This window comes from Sylvia atricapilla, chromosome 23 (genome assembly GCF_009819655.1).
Source record: "Sylvia atricapilla isolate bSylAtr1 chromosome 23, bSylAtr1.pri, whole genome shotgun sequence".
Taxonomy (NCBI): domain Eukaryota; kingdom Metazoa; phylum Chordata; class Aves; order Passeriformes; family Sylviidae; genus Sylvia; species Sylvia atricapilla.
Window position 1 is genome coordinate 6,179,269 of NC_089162.1, and position 18,323 is coordinate 6,197,591.

Here is an 18,323-nt window from a genome sequence, read left to right on the forward strand (position 1 = left end):
AGCCTTCCCAGAGCAGGGAGTGAGGCACAGCTCGGCAGGGGCAGCTCAGCTCTCCTCACACAACCCGGGTTTATTTTGTGTTTGACACCAGCCTCTAAATGAATACTGCAGAAATCCCTGGATCTCACCCCGTGCTCCATCCTGCCCTCTGCTCCTCACCTTTGGGAGCTGCTGAGTGTTGTTTTAGTGTCCAGATGTGCAGCCCAACGTGTGAAGGGCAGCAGAGCAAAAATTATCAGTGAAAGGTGAGTCTCTGCCCAACCCCCGGGAGATTTGGTGCGGAAAACAACTTTAATTGGGGTGTCCAGGCCTCGGTACAAACACACACATGGAAAAACAGCCCAGGAAATGAAGCCAAATCTATAAACATGAATGAAAGACGAGAGAGTGATCAGCCCAGGGTGCCATTTCCCAGGGCTGCCCTGAGTCATTTCCACAAGCAGTTGTTCCAGCAGCCTGGGAAAGGAAATTGGCTGTGCAGGAGAGCTCGGGGTTATTCAGTTGTGTTTCTGAATCAAGAGCAAATGCCCAGGGGCTGGGCTGTGTGAACACCTCTGGAACCGTCTCCCTTTCAGGGGAGGATAAAGGAGAGGGAATGTGGAGAGCAGGATGAGCTGAGCCCTTCCCAGCCACACCACAGCCTGGCGGCCGGGGGCACGAAGGGGGTGAATCAGAGAATGGTTTGGGATGGAAGCACCTTAAATCCATCCAATCCCAGCCCTGGCCATGGGCAGGAACCTCCAGGCCGGCCGGGATCTCTGCAGTGCCACACCGAGACTGGCTGCCTTCAGCTCCCCAGGGGAACCTCGGGCTGCTGCCCAGGAATCAGGAGCTGCTCTGGATGTGGAGGGAGCATCAGCTCCCCCTGAGCCGGGCGGGTTGGGAGGCACAGTCATGAATAAACATGATTTGCTCTGCGACTGACGCACGGCAATCAAAGGCAAACTCGTTTAGAGTTTGAAATCCGGACTTTAATTGGCAGCCCACGTTTACCTGGCTGTGTAGGCAGGAGGGAGAACTCTTCACCCAGCTGCATGGGGATGCTGCCTCTTGGGAGGGGAGGAATTGCTGGGAGCTCTTCTGGGAGCCTTCTTTTCATTTCCAGCTCAAGAGCACAAGGACTGAGCCTCCTCTTGCTGGGCACACAGAGGTCATGAGATAAGGAAAAGACCCTTTACATCTGCGAAGCAATGAAAGAGCAGCCGTCCCCAGGGCAGAGCTCAGCTCTCGGGTTCCTGGAGGGATCTTTATCTTGGTCACTTTATTTCTCAGCTTGAAAACATTCAGATTATCCAGGGTAATCCAGGAGTGGGGAGGGAGAACTGTCGTTCAAGGGTTTCTGGCTAATGCAGCCCAAACGGGTACAAACAGCAAAAGCGAAGTTCCAGCAGGGCATTTCCAGGGCCCAGGAGTTGTTTTCACACAGCCCGGCTGGATGCAGCTGCAGCAGACGAGGAAAAGGGCTTTTGCTCTGCATCATTTTTAATAAAATCCATCCCCGCTGCTGACAAAGATCGATCGAAGAAATCGAATCCTTACGGGGAGACCCTGAGCCCCGCGGGCTCGGATTAACTCCACTCCCTCACTGCCGTGGCACTGGCAGCACCATTCCCGCCCCATGGAAATCCGCCCTGCTGAAGCCCTCTGCCGCTCCGAGAGCTCATTAACCTCATTAACCCGGCTGACACAGCCCAGTCTCTGCTTCCTCTCACTTCTTTTTCACTGCCTTTGGCCGCCCAGCAGCGAATCAAACCGACTGTCCCCTGATTGATCCACCGAGAAAAACCTCATTATTGTATAAAAACCCCCATTATTTGTATAAACCCCTGCCCAAATCCAGCCCAGAGCCCTGGGCTGGGAAACCATCCAGGGCCCAGGAGATATTCCAGGAGATACTCCAGGAGATACTCCAGGAGATATTCCAGGAGATATCCCATGATTTCAGGTGAGGGGGGCTCAGCACCATTTTCACACCCAGTGAAAGTGATGTTTGGGGTTTTTGGCCAAACTTTCTGCCCCTCTCTGGGCATCACATCTTGGTGTTCTCTCAGGCACCACTGACCTTCCTTCTCCCTCACCTGGGCTTTCTTTGATTATTTTGAGGTCACAGGTGAATGTCAGAGGTGTTGGTCCTGATAAAATATAATGTTACAGTGAGTAAATAATCAACCGAAAAAACGCCAAAAAAAACCCTGTTTTGTTCAGTCACAACCCGGATTTTTTTCTCTTTGACTCCTTGTTGATGTTCAGGCAAAACATCTGGGCTGCCTCCTCTCCCAGCTTGTGTCCCTCTCCCTGCCGGCAAATCGCTGGGGACCAGTTCAGCGTCAGTTCAGAGCCTCGGGGAGGGGAGAGGAGAAGATTAATTGGAGCCTTAATTCCTTCTCCGTTCATTGGATGAGCTGAGTGGGAGAGGTGCTCCTGGAGGCCTCTGGGGGCCGTGAATCAGAGCCCCCCGGGCTGGCTTTGTGTCGGGTTCGGGGTGGTTTGGGAGCAGTCCTGCAGGCAGAGCCCATCCATCAGAGCCCCTCTGCCCTCCTCCCCCGGGCAGGGCCAGCATGGCGAAAAGCAGCTCTGAGAGGGGGCAGGAAGGGCTCGGCAGGAGGCCGGGGGACAGGGACAGGTCTGAGGGATGTTCTCCAAGGGGCAGCAGCCAGCTGGAGCCAGACGAGCCGAACCCCACGGCCAGACTGTCCCGGGTGCAGTAAATCAGCCAGAGGGGAGATGAAATGTGCCTGCAGCAAAGCTGGAAAATCCCGGAGCTGGGAGGGACCAGCAAACGGAGAGAGAGCTTTTCCTCCTCACCAGCCTGGCCTGGAGCTCCTCTCCCTGCCCTGGCACCACAGTTATTGCCTTGGTGGGGCAATTATTGCCTTGGCACCCCAATTATTGTCTTGGTGGGGCAGTTATTGCCTTGGCACCACAGTTATTGCCTTGGCACCCCAATTCCATCCAGCTCTGGCCCTCCCAGGCTGCTGCAGATCCAAAATCCTCTTGGCACCCCGGCACAAAGGGCTTGGACCCCACCAGAGCCACGAGCATCCCTCCTGTGTGCAGCAGTGCCCTCCGAACCCCGGGGCTTTGCTCGGTGTCACCTGCAGCCAGAGACCCTCAAACGCCCCCAGTGACCTCGTTGTTCCCTCTGGGATTTGGTGTTGGTGTCTTTGTGCTTTCCGTGGTTTCCATCTCGATCCCAGAGCCTGCTGCACCCCAGGGAACATCTCACTGGGGTTTGCCTGCAGACAGATGGAGGGGCAATGAGGAGGAGCGCTGAGGAGCCACCACAGCTTCCCTCGCCTTATTAATCTGCAATTAGTCAGCAGCTTTTAACGAACCTCCCGCCTGGGCTGTGCTCGTGCCTGGGGCTGCAGCTCCCGCAGGAGCCTTCCTTTGGACGGGCCATTTCCCGAATCTTCTGCAGCTCTGCCCACTCCAGTGGTGCCAAAGGTTTCTTTTCAGCATTTCTTTTCCTCGGAGAGCGCAGAGCAGGGGGCTGAGCCCAGACTGACTGCAGCCAGAGGAGACGACAATAAATCCTCCCCGTGCTGGTGAAGTGGCAGGATGTGGCACACACACGTCACACGTTCCTCTGATTTCCCTTTAATGTGCTCAAGTCTCATCCATTTCCAGATGTGTTCCTGCGCCATCATCCCATGAAATTGCGTTTTTAATTGGTTAAGTCTTTGTGATTTTTTTCCCCTCCTCAGGTTCTCCTGTGAACACACAGATGTACAACAAGGTTTCGGTTTTCTGTGATAATGGCCCAGAAAATTCTGCTCATTAGAGAAAATGTTATTACCCCAGCTGAAAGGATCCCGGGAAGGGTCAGGCTGGAAGGGAGCGCCTGGTGCCACCTCCCCGCTCACCCCAGAGCCCAGGACTGTGTCCAGATGGCTCTGGAATACCTCCAGTGAGGGAGAAGTGATGAGAGCCCTGCCCATCACCGTGTGTGCTCAGGAATGTCCCTTTGGGAGGGTCGAGCCCAGGCAAAGGCACGTCTGCTGCGGCAGCACCGCCGGGAATTGCACACTGACACAAGGAACGGCACAATCGGGACTCTGGGTTTTCATTTGCTTTGTGGTGGGCAGCCTGAGGGGCTGGGCTGGGATTCCCGGGAGCCAGCGGTGCTTCCAGCAGGAGGGTTTGTGATGGAATGGGACATTTGGGCGTGGGGTGGGACATCCTGCAAGGAGAGAGGAGTTGGTGCCTTGGTCACAGCAGTTCCACCCTCACCCTCCTCCCTGTCACTGCTCCCAGCCCAGAGCTGGGTCCTTCCCCATTCCCAGCTCTCATCTGGGGTTTTCCCAGTGGAAGGCTCTTCCAGGAGTTTCTGTGTGTCTCTCACCTCACCGTCAGTGGGGATTCTCCCCAAGACTGTCTCTATTCCCATTCCCAGCTCTGATCTGGGGTTTTTCCCAGTGGAAATCTCTTCCAGGAGTTGCTCTGTGTCTTTAACCTCACAGGGAGTGGGGATTCTCCCCAGGACTGTCTCTGTCCCCATTCCCAGCCTCACCCACCAGGACAGGTTTGCTGCCTCTGCCTTGTTTCCGTGTCCAGGCTGGGAGAAAACAACCCCGATGATGCCCACCGGGGGAGAGGAGCCCAGAGGAGCTCCAGAAACACCAACCTAATGGGCTGGAAACTGCAGCCAGACTCTGCCGAGCGCCAGATTAAATCGTTTCACATAAACAAGGGCTCTGCCACGAGGGCTGCAAACCCCACGCAGAGAGGACTTGAGAAGATGATGGTTTTGTTGGTTTTTTTATCCTTCTTTTCTCGGTTTAACTCCTCCCCGGCACTTTGGTGACATGGAGACAAGCAAGTGTTTTATCTCTTGGAAAGCACTCACATCCTCCCTCACCTCCCTGCTCTGTCCACGCAGCTCCAGCCCCATTACACAGACGATTTATGTCTGTGCTTCTGCCAGCGACTTCGGGAGGGTTATTTGTCCTTAAGTACTTGTAATTCTTCCTCTGCAGGAGCATAATCAGTCATTATCAGCGGCAGTTTCAGGCTCTAATCATAAAGCTGTTATTTCTGCTTAATCCTTACCTTGCTAAGTATTAATTTGATGTTTAATCCCCCTGGTACCTGGCAATATTGGCCTGTTATTATTGTTGCTGTTGCTGTTGTTTATGTGACAGTGAAAAAAAAAATCAGCGCTGTGGGAGTCATATCCTTAATTATTTAGCATTTATTTGCTAAATCTCAGTTGCTCTCTTGCCACCCCCGAGTCCTGCAGGGCGGTGTCACCTCAAAGTGTGGTGGAAGGTGACACTTTGAAGGAGGAGGGGACAGGTACACCTTTCATCCTTCCACCGTTCTTTAAACAACCAACCAAAAGAGCTGCGAAGCTGTTCAGGGTTCAAACACGAGGTGACACTTTGTGCAAGGTGCAGAGCTCACCTGCAGAGCAGTGACACCTGCACAGGAGTGACACCTGCACAGGAGTGACACCGGCAGAACAGTGACACCTGCACAGGAGTGACACCTGCACAGGAGTGACACCTGCAGAGCAGTGACACCGGCAGAGGAGTGACACCTGCACAGGAGGGACACCGGCAGGGCAGTGACACCTGCAGAGCAGTGACACTTGCAGCAGTGACACCTGCACAGGAGAGACACCTGCACAGGAGTGACACCGGCAGAGCAGTGACACCGGCAGAGCAGTGACACCTGCACAGGAGGGACACCTGCACAGGAGGGACACCTGCACAGGAGTGACACCGGCACAGGAGTGACACCTGCACAGGAGTGACACCTGCAGAGCAGTGACACCTGCAGAGCAGTGACACCTGCACAGGAGTGACACCTGCACAGGAGTGACACCTGCACAGCAGTGACACCTGCAGAGCAGTGACACCGGCAGAGCAGTGACACCGGCAGAGCAGTGACACGTGCAGAGCAGTGACACCTGCACAGGAGGGACACCTGCACAGGAGTGACACCTGCAGAGCAGTGACACCTGCACAGGAGTGACACCTGCACAGCAGTGACACCTGCAGAGCAGTGACACCTGCAGAGCAGTGACACCTGCAGCAGTGACACCTGCACAGCAGTGACACCGGCAGAGCAGTGACACCTGCACAGGAGTGACACCTGCACAGCAGTGACACCGGCAGAGCAGTGACACCGGCAGAGCAGTGACACCTGCAGCAGTGACACCTGCAGCAGTGACACCTGCACAGGAGTGACACCTGCAGCAGTGACACCGGCACAGGAGGGACACCTGCACAGGAGTGACACCGGCAGAGCAGTGACACCTGCAGAGCAGTGACACCTGCAGCAGTGACACCTGCAGCAGTGACACCTGCAGAGGAGGGACAGAGGCACGGCAGGAGCTGTTCTCACAGCGCTTCCCAGCAGCTCCATCATTAACCCGCCGGGATCAATAGACACATTTCAGGGCTGCAGCTCCAGGGCTGCGGAGGAGCTGATGGCTGGGAAACGCTGGGGTTTGCTCTAAATCCGAGGCTAAAAGGCTCCTTTCGGTGCGGTGATGCTCTGGAGATGCGGCCAGCTCTGTCCAGCTGGGCAAAGGGCAGAGCTGAGCCTGGGGAGGACCAAAACTCCATCCCCAGGGCCCTTTGGGGAGCTGCTGCCCCTCAGCATCCCCCTGCTGCTGAATTCCAGCCCCGGTCCTGCTCCTCACGGCTGGAACAACGGGAATTAACACAGGAGACACTCTCGGGGGCCTTCAGGTTTATCTGAGCAGTGAAACTTCGTGTTCATTTTCCCTGTAAATCCGCACTTTGTACCCGAGGCTGAGAGAACAGCCCAGGGCTGGGCTCTGCTCTCACCCCTGGGCACCAGCTCCTCCTTTCTCGGCCGGGAGAAGGTGACAATTGTGATGCCACCCGTGCCCAGGCTGTGCCACCGGGGCTGGGCACAGAAATCCGAGCAGCACCGAGGCCCCGTGGATAAATTCCTGCAGCTTTTTCTCGGTGCACGGGAGGGAGGAAAAACCCCTCGCTCCCAGCACTGCCTAAATATTCGATGTATAACTCTGGAAGCTTAATCACATTCTTTTGACAAAGCCTTATGGTTTATATATATTTGGGTTTTTGTTGCTCTTTTGTATTCACCCTTTTCGCTGTCAATTTAAGCTTGATATTATTAAAATTGCTCTGGCTCGCTCTGCTTAAAATTCTGCAGTTGCAGGATTTTTTTAATTTTTTTGGGAGAAGGAGAAGTGCTAAGTCAAACGCTTTCTCTTGTTTCTTGTTTGTCTTTAATGACTCATTAGCTCCTCACCTCTGAAATGAGGAAGCTGCTCTGAGGAGGGGCTGGCAGGAGCTCTGCGGGCTGGGATTGTTCTCTCGATGGGAGCTGGGCGCTGCTGGGGACACAAAGCCTCCAAAAGTGGCTCCTGAGGAGATGCCAAAGGGCCCCAGGGGGTGAAAAAGCTCATCCCGTGCGGGAAGGGGCAGAATTCGGCTTTAGCTGCAGGGGAAATCAGCATCAAAGGGGGGGAAATCAGCATCAAAGGGGGGGAAATCAGCACTAAAGGGGGAAATCAGCACTAAAGGGGAGAAATCAGCACTAAAGGGGAAATAATCAGCACTAAAGGGGGGAAATCAGCATTAAAGAGGGAAATAATCAGCATTAAAGGGGGAAATCAGCACTAAAGGGGGAAATCAGCATTAGAGGGGGGAAATAATCAGCACTAAAGCCCCAAGCCTTGCCCGGGGGCAGCAAATTTGATTTTAAAGGGTAAACTGGAGAGTGGTAAAGCCCTGGGGGTGGGAGGGCAGGACAGGGGACAGGGGACAGGGGACACGGGACAGGGGAATGGGGCCTCCTGATCCCCTCTTGTGGTGAAACCCCTGTGAGCTGCGGCTTTGGGCCTCTTGGAAATGCCTATTTTATTCTATTTTGGTTTATTTTATATTTTATTTTATTTTAATTTAGTTTATATTTATTTTGTTTTATATATTTTAGTCTTTACTTTGTTAAATTTTATCATATTGCATTCTCTTTTCTATTTTATATTTATTGCGTTTATTTTACTTATTTTACTTATTTTATTGATTTTTTAAAAAATAAATTTTTTTCTTTATTTTATTTTTAATTTATTTTTTCAAAATTTTATTGATTTTACTTATTTTATTTTATAGATTTTTTAAAAAAAAATTTCTTTTATTTCTTCATTTTTATTTATTTATTTATTTATTTTAATTGTATTTCTTTTCCCAGAGGGGATAGCAAGAACAACATCCCTGGAAGAGCAGCTGCTGCCCTCTCCCCGCGGCTCCGGGGATGGAAAAGCTGCAGGGAACATATCAAACCTCCCCAACCTTTTACTCCTCGTGGATTGACAAATCCTCCCGCGGTCACACACGGACCCGCTGCCAAAGGGGTTCCCAAAATCCCAAATCCCCAAATCCCCAAATCCCCGGGAAGGAGCAGCTCCAGGGCCACAGAGACAGAACCGTGATGTTCCTTCCCTCGCCTCAAACACGGCGCTGAGTCACCACCCGGCACAGGAGAAAAGCAAAAAATATTTCCTCGGTGTTAAGAAAAACGATTTTTTTTTTTTTTCCCCCACGTGTGAAGCGTCTCCTGGTGATGACACAAATGGTGCATCGGCCGGGGAACCAATTACATTAAATTACTGGAATTAAAATTAAAACCACGACATTAATTGGTGTTTCTGCCCGGTTGAGGCGAACAAATTGAGATCAAAATTTGGGAAGAGTTATAAAATGAGATGGAATAGGAGAATTTTAAAGGCGAAGCAAGAATTAGTAATGAGTTAGGTGTAATTGTAGTAGAATATCTAAGGGTGAAATAGTTTATTGTTTAAGTAGATTGGAGATGTATGTTGTACGGAATTTGGATAATGATTTTAAGCCTGTGTTTTCCAGAGTTGAGGGGTGGAAAGATGTGCTGGTTTAGCATGAAGGTGAAAAGTCTTTTCCCTAAGGAAGTTCTAGCATGGGTTGTGATTGACAGCTGTCAATCAGTTTCCAGAAACACAGAAACTGAGAAATCCGATTTTGGGGCTCGGACTCGGAGGTTTCTCCTCAGTTGAGGGGATTTATTGGTGAACTTCTTCTAAAACTTCAGCGAGAGAGGGACGTGGTGAGGGCCTGCTGCTGGGGGGTTACAGCAGCCAAAACAACCCCCGTTATTATCGTTATTAATGAGATAATTATCTCCTTATTATTAAGGAGATAATGAGATAAATGATCAGCAGCGCAAACGCGGCTGGAGCGAGCGGGGCTGAGTCACCGCCTGGAACCTCCGCGGAGCTCAAAGAGCTGGAAAAACCGAATTAATGACTCGGAGACTTCAGCCAGTTCATCACAGGAGTGTTAGCGAGGTGTCTGTTGGGCTGCCTGGTAGAGAAAAGGAAAAAAAATTAAAAATTTAAAAAATAAAATAAAAAAAAATTTAAAAAAAAAAAGGAAATAAATATATTAGGATTGCCAGGTCCCCCTAAAATCTGTGGCTATTTTTGAATCCCAAATGGCAACTGTTAGTCCAAATACCTTCTTAGCACCCACAAAATCTCTGCTGGGCCCCAGGGGGTGACACGACCCCGCGGGTCCCCAGGGCTCAGCATCGTTGTTCTCCCATTCAGCCTCTTCCTAAATTAAATCCCTTTGGGTTTTTTTTCCCCTTTTCCCCCTTTTTTTCGCAAAGCTGAGCATCCCCGAGCTGCAGGAAGCTGCGTGCCCCAAACTGCTGCAGAAATGGAACAGAAAGAGAAACCTGGAAGTAATATTTTTTTTTCTTTCTCTTTTTTTTAGCTTTAGGTGATCCTTCAGGGAGATATCGAGGCCGCCGCTTTAAAATGCTGAGTAACTCCCCCGAGTGAATTTATGGGAGGAAATAAAGAAGAAATGTGGAGGAAATAAATGAGAAAGCTGCAGGAGAAGCTCTTTGGGACCTTTCCTCCCCTGAACGCTGCTGACAAACGCTGGCACAAGGGGAGTTATTTCCCTGTCAAGATGCATTAAAGGGGTTTGGCTTTGCAGCCTGGAGAAAGGCAGAGAATTCCAGGTGGGAAGGGAATTCCTGGCGCTCAGGGAGGTGTCAGCGGGTGAGGAGGATGAGGCAGAGTGATGATGGGGAGGTTTGGGCCTGGCCAGGAGCTCCCCAAAGTGATTTTCCCTTGAACAGAATCTTTCTTTCTCTAACAGCTCCCCATAACTTTGTAATCGCAGGCAGCGTATTTATTTACATAAGCGGTGGCTGTAATTACCCCGAAGGAAAATGTGTAATTATTTAATTAGGATCCATAACGAGGCTGTGCCGGGGAGGCGGCAGGCAGGTGGGTTTGGTGAGCAGCGCTGGCCAAGGCTTTGTGCTGCAGAGGGGAACAAAGTCAGAGCTCAGGAAACTGGGACTGAGAGCAGGAAAAACGCTGCTGCTGGCCGGGAAACCCTCATTTCTGTCCCATTTAGTGACCTCTCACTGGAATATCTCGGAGCAAAGGCTGGTGGGAATATCCACCTGCTCCTGGGCTCTTCTCCTCGCTGGGCTGAGCAAAGACAGGTTTCCAGGGATAGCAGAGTTCATTTTATCGGGTGTTTAGCGGCCTCTAAACACAGCCCAGGGACCCCTCGATCTTCCCGGGGGGATCATTTCTGGCAGGACCGAGATTGTAACTCCATCTGATGCCTCGAGGAGCCGCAGCCCGGCCGGGGATGTGTCCCCAAAGGCGACTCTTCTCCAGAAACAACCAGACAGGGAAATTCCTGCTGCCCCTGGCGTGGATTTCAGTGTCCCCTCCAGGAGCAGGGAGTGAAATAAAAACCCACCCGACCCAGCACATCTTTTATGGCTGGGGGGAGATCCTGGGAGGAAGAGGCCTGGAGGAGAGCAGGGCAGGGGTTGAGGGAGAGAATCTGCTGGAGGTGCAGCTCAGGAACATCCCAGGACCTTTGCCTGGAGTGAGAAAATCCAGCCCAGCACCTGTTTTATGGCTGGGGGGGGAGATCCGGGGAGAAGCAACTCGCAAGGGCACAGCTCCGGCTGGCAAGTGACAAATGAACTGGAATTGGGGGAAAAAGAGCACAGAATGAATGTCTCTTGAACAGTTATTCTTCTCTGACTCGTTCCCGAGAATAAATCCCTTGGGATATCTTTGTGCTGGAACATGGTACAGAGAATGAAAACATTTCATCCCTGCCATCCTTAAATTCCCCATTTACCGGGTGATGGATGAGGAGCGGGGCCCAGCGCTGTCCTGGCTGTCCCTGCTCGGCAGAAACACCCACAGAGGGACAGCACGTCCCGCCTCTGCCTGTGCCAGGTGACAGTGCTCGGGGTGAGCACCGAGGTGTCCCCAGCACAGTCACAGCACCAGCGGGGTCAGGACGTTTCTTCCAGCCCCTCTGTGGCAGGACAGGAGCAGTTTGGCCATCCCCTGGCTCTGGGCACCAGCCCTGCAGGGAATGGCCTCGGTGCGGCAGGAGGAGGAGGAGGAGGAGGAGGAGGAGGAGGAGGAGGAGGAGGAGGAGGCTTTGCTGCCTCTCGCCTTCCCCAGCCCGAGCCCGTGTGGCTTCGGAGGCGCTCTGCCCTGCGCTGCTCTCGCTGCGGCGGGGAGGACGGGACATCATCGGGATGCCTTTGGGAAGGGGACCCCAGCGGGACCCGGGGCAGAGGCAGCGCGGGCCGGGGGATGCTCCCGGCCCTTTTCCCCCGCTCCCGGTGGATCCTTTCGGGGTCCGCCCCGGTTCCCGCTGCCCCAAGGAGCAGCCCGTGCCCTCGGTGCTGTGCTGCCTGAGTTCACACCTCTCCTTAACTGTTTCATCTCCGCTCGGAGCAGGCTGAGCTCCTGCTTCTGGGAGGGGAGAGGACCTGAACCGCTCCAGCGGCCTGGAGGGTGCCTCTCCTCCTCCGTGCCCACAGGAGCTGCCAAAGGATGCTCAGCGGCGTTCGGGGCTGTTCCCTCCTTTCCCACCGGTGCTCCAGCACCATCTACAGTCTGCTCCAGCACCATCTACAGTCCTCTGCGTGCTCCAGAGCCGCCGGGTGCGGCACAGGCCCGGGAAGGGGTCAGAGGCTGAGCCGAGGTGTGAGCTCGGGGATATTTGCAGCCTTTCTGCCCTAAACTCCAAATGAGACGGGGCTTGGAGAGAAAAATGCAATCCGACCCCAACCTCCCCCTGTTCTCCCAGCAGCTGCCCAGCGCAGGGTGCGTTTGTGCCACAGCACACCGGGTGTCACTCGGAGAGAGCACAAACCCTCAGCCTGCAGGACATGAAACATTCATGGCACTTTCTTCGGTTAAACAGCATTAACAATTCATCGGTGCTCGGAGCACCGAGCTGTGTCTGTCAGGGGTGGGGAAGTAGGGAATAAAAGCCTTTATTCCATGGGACAGCTTCTCCATTCTGCTCGGCTGCCCTGGGGTTCGGAACAGGGGCAGAGGAGGATGAGGGGATGCAGCAGCCTGAGGGATTCCTGTTCCACCAGAGCTCTGCACTGAAAACCATCTCCTGCCCCAACACGGCCCAGCCACGGGCCAGAAACTCCCTTTAAAGCAGCAAGAAATCACCTGGAGGATCAGGAGGCAGCTGAGAGCTGCTGCCTGACCTCTGCTCCTCCCCTTATTCTCCAGGCAGGAAAAACCCACCCCTGGGGAGGTGGGGCTGATTCCCTGGGGGAGCTGCGGGTGTGGTCCCACCAGCCCTCCCCTGTCCCTCCCCTGTCCTTCCCCTGGCACAGCTGGCACAGCTGGCAGGCCCTTGGCTGGAGGTGTGCGGGTGCTAAAAAGCAGCTCCAGGCTCCTCCCTGGTTTCTCCCCCCACTTTAGGAAGTTTTGCCCCCGGAGGACTGGCAGACGCTGGTCAGGGCTGGCTGGAGCCGCAGCCCCCGGCAGCTCCTGGGGCTCCTCGTGTGGCCGGGACGGGGAGGGGAGAGGGGGCAGCAGGTGGGGAACGGCTCCGGGGGCTGAGGCAGCCCCACAGCTGCTGCTCGGGCTGGGGAGGCCCCAGGGAGGGACAGGAGTGTCCCCTGGGACAGCAGGGGATGGAGCGGGGGCTGAGCCATGGCCCCCGCCCTGCAGCAGGAGGAGAAGGGGGGTTTGGGGACAGGCAGCGCCTTCAGCGCATGCACAGGAACCTGAGCTGGCTCCTGGCCACCCGAGCTCTGCTCCTCCTGCCGTGCTGAGCCGGGATCCCACAGCCCAGCCCCTGCCCAAAGAGCTGTCCCCGAGCTGCTCCGGGTTCTGCTCCTGTCCCCAGAGCTGTCCCCGGGCTCTGCTCCTGTCCCCAGAGCTGTCCCCGGGCTCTGCTCCTGTCCCCAGACCTGTCCCCAGAGCTGTCCCCGGGCTCTGCTCCTGGCCCCAGAGCTGTCGCCAGTGTCCCCAGAGGCCGGAGCACACCGAGGATGCCGAGCCCAGCCCCGGGATGGCCGAGCCCCGGAGGGGAGCCGCGGGGACACTGCCCTGCCCAGGGCACACCAGGTGAGCTGCTGGTGGCCCCTGGGGACAGGGTGGGCTCTGGGTCCTGAGCTGGGGCACAGTCCACTGCTCCGCTGGGGGAAAGGAGCAGCCGAGCCCTGGAAATCAGCGCAGCACGTGCCGGGGGCTTCACCAGGGGCTTGGGAGGGCCGTGGGGGACACACCAAGCTTCTGACCCTCTCTGCTCCTTTACAGGTCCTGCTGAAGTGTCCCCTGGGGCTCCCTGCCCCGTCAGGAGGCTGCTCGTGCTGCTGGGGCTGGCCGGGCTGCTGGCGGGGACAGCGGGGGGGACGTGGCTGCTGGGTCAGTGTCCCCCCAGGACAGCCCTGCTGCCCCCCTGCCAGCGGGACTGGGGGCTGGCGCTGGGGCTGAGGGGCTGGGAGCTCCCTGCTCAGCCCTGCCCTGGGCTGGGGCACCTTTGGGTGCTGCCCACCCTCACCCCGTTCCCTGTGTCCCGCAGTGAGGCAGCCCAAGGAGCCCCAGGGCTCTCCCCAGGAGCAGGATTGGGGCTCCATCGCAGCGTGTGAGGATGGCGAGGAGGAGGAGCCCGTGGTCCGGGGCGCTCCCAGCACAGGTTGGCGCCTTTGGTCCTTGTCACAGCCGTGGGGAGACGGGAGAGGCACGAAAGAGGCTCTGCAAGGATCAACATCTGCTGCGTTTTGCCCTTTTGCTTTTCTCCCAAGCGCTGCTGAGCCGCTCAGCGCTGAGCCTCACTGCAGAGGCGACTCTGCCATCTCTCTGTGACCCTCTGACTGGGTTCATTGAGAGTTTCTAATTCCCCCAATGGTTTATTTCTGGGGTTCGGGGTGGGTTTTCTCCTGCTTTGGCTGTGAACCGCCCCGCACAGAGCGGGGGAGCTCACAGGGTGTCTGCCCCGGGATGGCTTTAGTGTCCTTCAGGATCAGCACAGCCAATTCCCTGCTGGAGGCGCGGCTGGAAGCACATCCCGGCTGGCTCCTGGTGTGCCACGGGCACTGGGAGCCGTCCCTGGGCACCCAGCTCTGCCAGCAGCTGGGCTACCTCAGGTGGGCACGGCACGGGTGGATTTTCCCTTTCCACGGGGGACGGAGGGGCTTGGCTCCTTTGGGGGCCGGGGGTTTGTCAGCCCCTGGGGACACTGGGCTCGGCACCTGCAGGAGCAGCTCCTGGACGTCCTTCTGGACAAAAAGCCCGTTCCCAGCTGCCAGAGCTGTGGGTCTGTGACCCTCCCGTGGCAGGTGACATTGCTGACCCCTCCCGGGACGTTTCCTGTTGCTCCTGCAGCATGACCCAGCAGAAGGGGGTGAACCTGAGGGACATCCCGGTGAGCGCAGGGCAGCGGTTCCTGCAGGTGACAGCCCGGCAGGAGGGCAGCCCGCAGGACAGGTGGCGGCTCAGGTGAGGGCGGCCCTGGGGCCAGCGGCGTTTGCTGGAGCCTGTTCTCAGCACTAACCACAGAGCGGTGCAGGGGCTGTGCCCCAAACTCCCCTTCGGGAGCTTTGGGCTGGGGTTTGTCGTGACCAGCCCTGCTCACACACAGGAGCAGCTGCCCGTCGGGCCTGGTTGTGGCTCTGCGGTGCTCAGGTGAGTGATTCCCCCTGTCCCCTGTCCCCAGGGCTCTGCCCGGGTGCAGCCGCCCCCGCCGTGCAGCAGGGAGGGCTGCAGCTGGAGCCTCTCCCCCCGTCCCTCGCAGAGTGTGGGCTGCAGGCTGCGGCTCTCCGGGTGGTGGGGGGCACAGACGTGGCCCCGGGGCGTTGGCCCTGGCAGGTCAGTGTGTGCCAGGGCTCCCAGCACCGCTGTGGGGGCTCCGTGCTGGCCCCCGAGTGGATCCTCACGGCAGCTCACTGCGTACACAGGTACCCCGGGCTCTCCCTGTGCCCATCCCCTGTTCCCTGTGCCCATCCGCTGCTCCCTCTGTGCCCATCCCCGGGCTCTCTGTGCCCATCCCCGGGCTGTCCCTGTGCCCATCCCCTGTTCCCTGTGCCCATCCCCGGCTCCCTGTGCCCATCCCCGGGCTGTCCCTGTGCCCATCCCCTGTTCCCTGTGCCCATCCCCTGTTCCCTGTGCCCATCCCCGGCTCCCTGTGCCCATCCCCGGGCTCTCCCTGTGCCCATCCCCGGGCTCTCCCTGTGCCCATCCCCGGCTCCCTGTGCCCATCCCCGGGCTCTCCCTTGTGCCCATCCCCTGTTCCCTGTGCCCATCCCCGGGCTCTCCCTGTGCCCATCCCCTGTTCGCTGTGCCCATCCCCTGTTCGCTGTGCCCATCCCCTGTTCCCTGTGCCCATCCCCGGGCTCTCCCTGTGCCCATCCCCGGGCTCTCCCTGTGCCCATCCCCGGGCTCCCTGTGCCCATCCCCGGGCTCTCCCTGTGCCCATCCCCTGTTCCCTGTGCCCATCCCTGTTCCCTGTGCCCATCCCCGGGCTCTCCCTGTGCCCATCCCCGGGCTCCCTGTGCCCATCCCCGGGCTCTCCCTGTGCCCATCCCCGGGCTCCCTGTGCCCATCCCCGGGCTCCCTGTGCCCATCCCCTGTTCCCTGTGCCCATCCCCGGGCTCTCCCTGTGCCCATCCCCTGCTCCCTGTGCCCATCCCCGGGCTCTCCCTGTGCCCATCCCCTGTTCCCTGTGCCCATCCCCTGCTCCCTGTGCCCATCCCCGGGCTCTCCCTGTGCCCATCCCCTGTTCCCTGTGCCCATCCCCTGTTCCCTGTGCCCATCCCCGGGCTGTCCCTGTGCCCATCCCCTGCTCCCTGTGCCCATCCCCTGCTCCCCGTGCCCATTCCCGGCTCTCTCTGCCCTCCCCATTCCCTGTCCCCGCTGTCAGCACCCCTGGGTGCCCGCAGCCCGTTCCCAGGGCGCTCCCGGCCCCACTCGGTTGCAGGCAGCTCCCGGCCCCAGCCTGGCTGGTTTTTGCGGGAATTGTCACGCACGGCTCCGCCCAGCCCCAGGCCGGGGTGCCGGTCCGGGAAATCATCCCACACCCGCTCTACAGCCCCAGCAGCCTCGACTACGACATCGCCCTGCTGAGGCTCCGAGTGCCGCTCAATTTCTCGGGTGAGGAAGGGCTGGGGCTGTCCCGGGGCTGTCCCGCTGTGTCCTGCTGTGTCCTGGGCTGTCCCGCTGTGTCCTGGGCTGTCCCGGGGCTGTCCTGGGGCTGTCCTGCTGTGTCCTTGGGTGTCCTGCTGTGTCCTGGTGTATCCTGCTGCTGTCCTGTCCTTCTGTGGGGTTTTCTGTCCCACCGCACAGTGACAAGCTGCCCAAACCCAGCCTCTCCCGAGCCTGCCGCTCCCGAGCAGCTCTGGCAGAACCAGAATCCCGGGATGGTTTGGGTGTGAGGGGGCCCTAAAGCCCCTCCAGTTCCATCCCCACCAGGGCAGGGCCATGTCCCGCTGTCCCGGGCTGCCCCCAGCCCTGTCCCTGTCCCTCTGCCAGCCTGGCCCGGGGCAGGCTCAGCCCAGCGCTGCAGTGTCCCAGCTCCTGGGGCAGGAGCCTCTCCCGTCCCCGCCTGTCCCCTCTGAGGTGTCGCTGTCCCCGCAGGTGCCATCCGCGCCGTGTGCCTGCCGCCCTCCGGGCGGGACCTGCTGCAGGGCACCCCGTGCTGGGTGTCGGGCTGGGGTTACACCGCCCCGGAGCAAGGTGAGCTCCCCCCGAGCCCACCCTGGCCGCCGCCGGAGCCCCGCCCCGTGTGCCCCTTCCATCCCAAAGGCTCTGCTCCTGGGGGACCACGGGCCCGGGGACCGCCAGCCCTTAGCGCAGCCCCCTGTCCCTGCTGTCCCCTGCTGTCCCCTCCTGCCCTCCCGTGTGTCCCTGTCCCCAGCACAGGTGGCCGCGACGCTGAAGGAGGCGCTGGTGCCCCTGATCGGCACCCGGAGGTGCAACAGCTCCTGTGTGTACAGGGGAGAGCTCACGGCCAGGATGCTCTGTGCCGGACACCTGCAGGGACACGTGGACGCCTGCCAGGTAGGGCTGGGACACTCTGTGGACACTCCGGGGACACCCTGGGGACACTCTGGGGACACCCTTGGTGAGGCACAGGCTGCCCTGAGGTTTGGGTGCTCCCTGAAGGGCTCAAGGCCAAGTTGGACAGGGATTGGAGTGGTGGCACCTGGCAGGGGACGAGCTTTGGGGACCCACAGCAGGCTGTGACACCGTGTCCTGTCCTAGAAGGACAGTGGCACTGGATGAGCTTTGGGGACCCACAGCAGCTGGGACAGGCTGTGACACCGTGTCCTGCCCCACACGGGGACAGTGGCACAGGGTGAGCTTTGGGGACCCACAGCAGGCTGTGACAGGCTGTGACACCGTGTCCTGCCCCACAGGGGGACAGTGGCACCGGGTTAGCCTCGGGGACCCACAGCAGGCTGTGACAGGCTGTGACACCGTGTCCTGTCCCGCAGGGGGACAGTGGCACTGGGTGAGCCTCGGGGACCCACAGCAGGCTGTGACAGGCTGTGACACCGTGTCCTGTCCTACACGGGGACAGTGGCACAGAGTGAGCTTTGGGGACCCACAGCAGCTGGGACACCATGTCCTGCCCCACACGGGGACAGTGGCACAGGGTGAGCCTCGGGGACCCACAGCAGGCTGTGACAGGCTGTGACACCGTGTCCTGTCCCGCAGGGGGACAGTGGGGGCCCTCTGGTGTGCTGGGATGGAGCCACGTGGCGCCTGGTGGGGGTTGTGAGCTGGGGCCAGGGCTGTGCCGAGCCCAACCACCCCGGGGTCTACAGCAACGTGGCCCAGCTGCTGCCCTGGATCCACCAGGTCACCCAGGTAAACCCAGCAGTATGTTCCTTAGACAAATCCCAGGATCCCCTCAGGACAACCTCGCTTATGACTGTTTTTTTTTTTTTCTTTTCTTTTCTTTTTTTTTTTTTTTTTCCTTTTCTGTTCCCTTTTTTACTGATTTTATTAGGCCCACTAGAAATCAGGC

General features: G+C 57.8%; 1 protein-coding gene across 1 annotated transcript; it reads left to right on the forward strand.

Annotated features, from left to right (window-relative positions):
• Positions 1 to 14,681: 14,681 nt before the first annotated feature.
• Positions 14,682 to 18,314, forward strand: LOC136370941 (transmembrane protease serine 5-like). Its single transcript, XM_066334642.1, has 8 exons — positions 14,682 to 14,794; positions 14,937 to 14,980; positions 15,090 to 15,252; positions 16,272 to 16,444; positions 16,928 to 17,026; positions 17,208 to 17,350; positions 18,011 to 18,163; positions 18,306 to 18,314. Exons 1-8 carry the CDS (start codon positions 14,682 to 14,684, stop codon positions 18,312 to 18,314), a joined length of 897 nt encoding a protein of 298 aa, XP_066190739.1.
• The last annotated feature ends 9 nt before the right edge of the window (positions 18,315 to 18,323 follow it).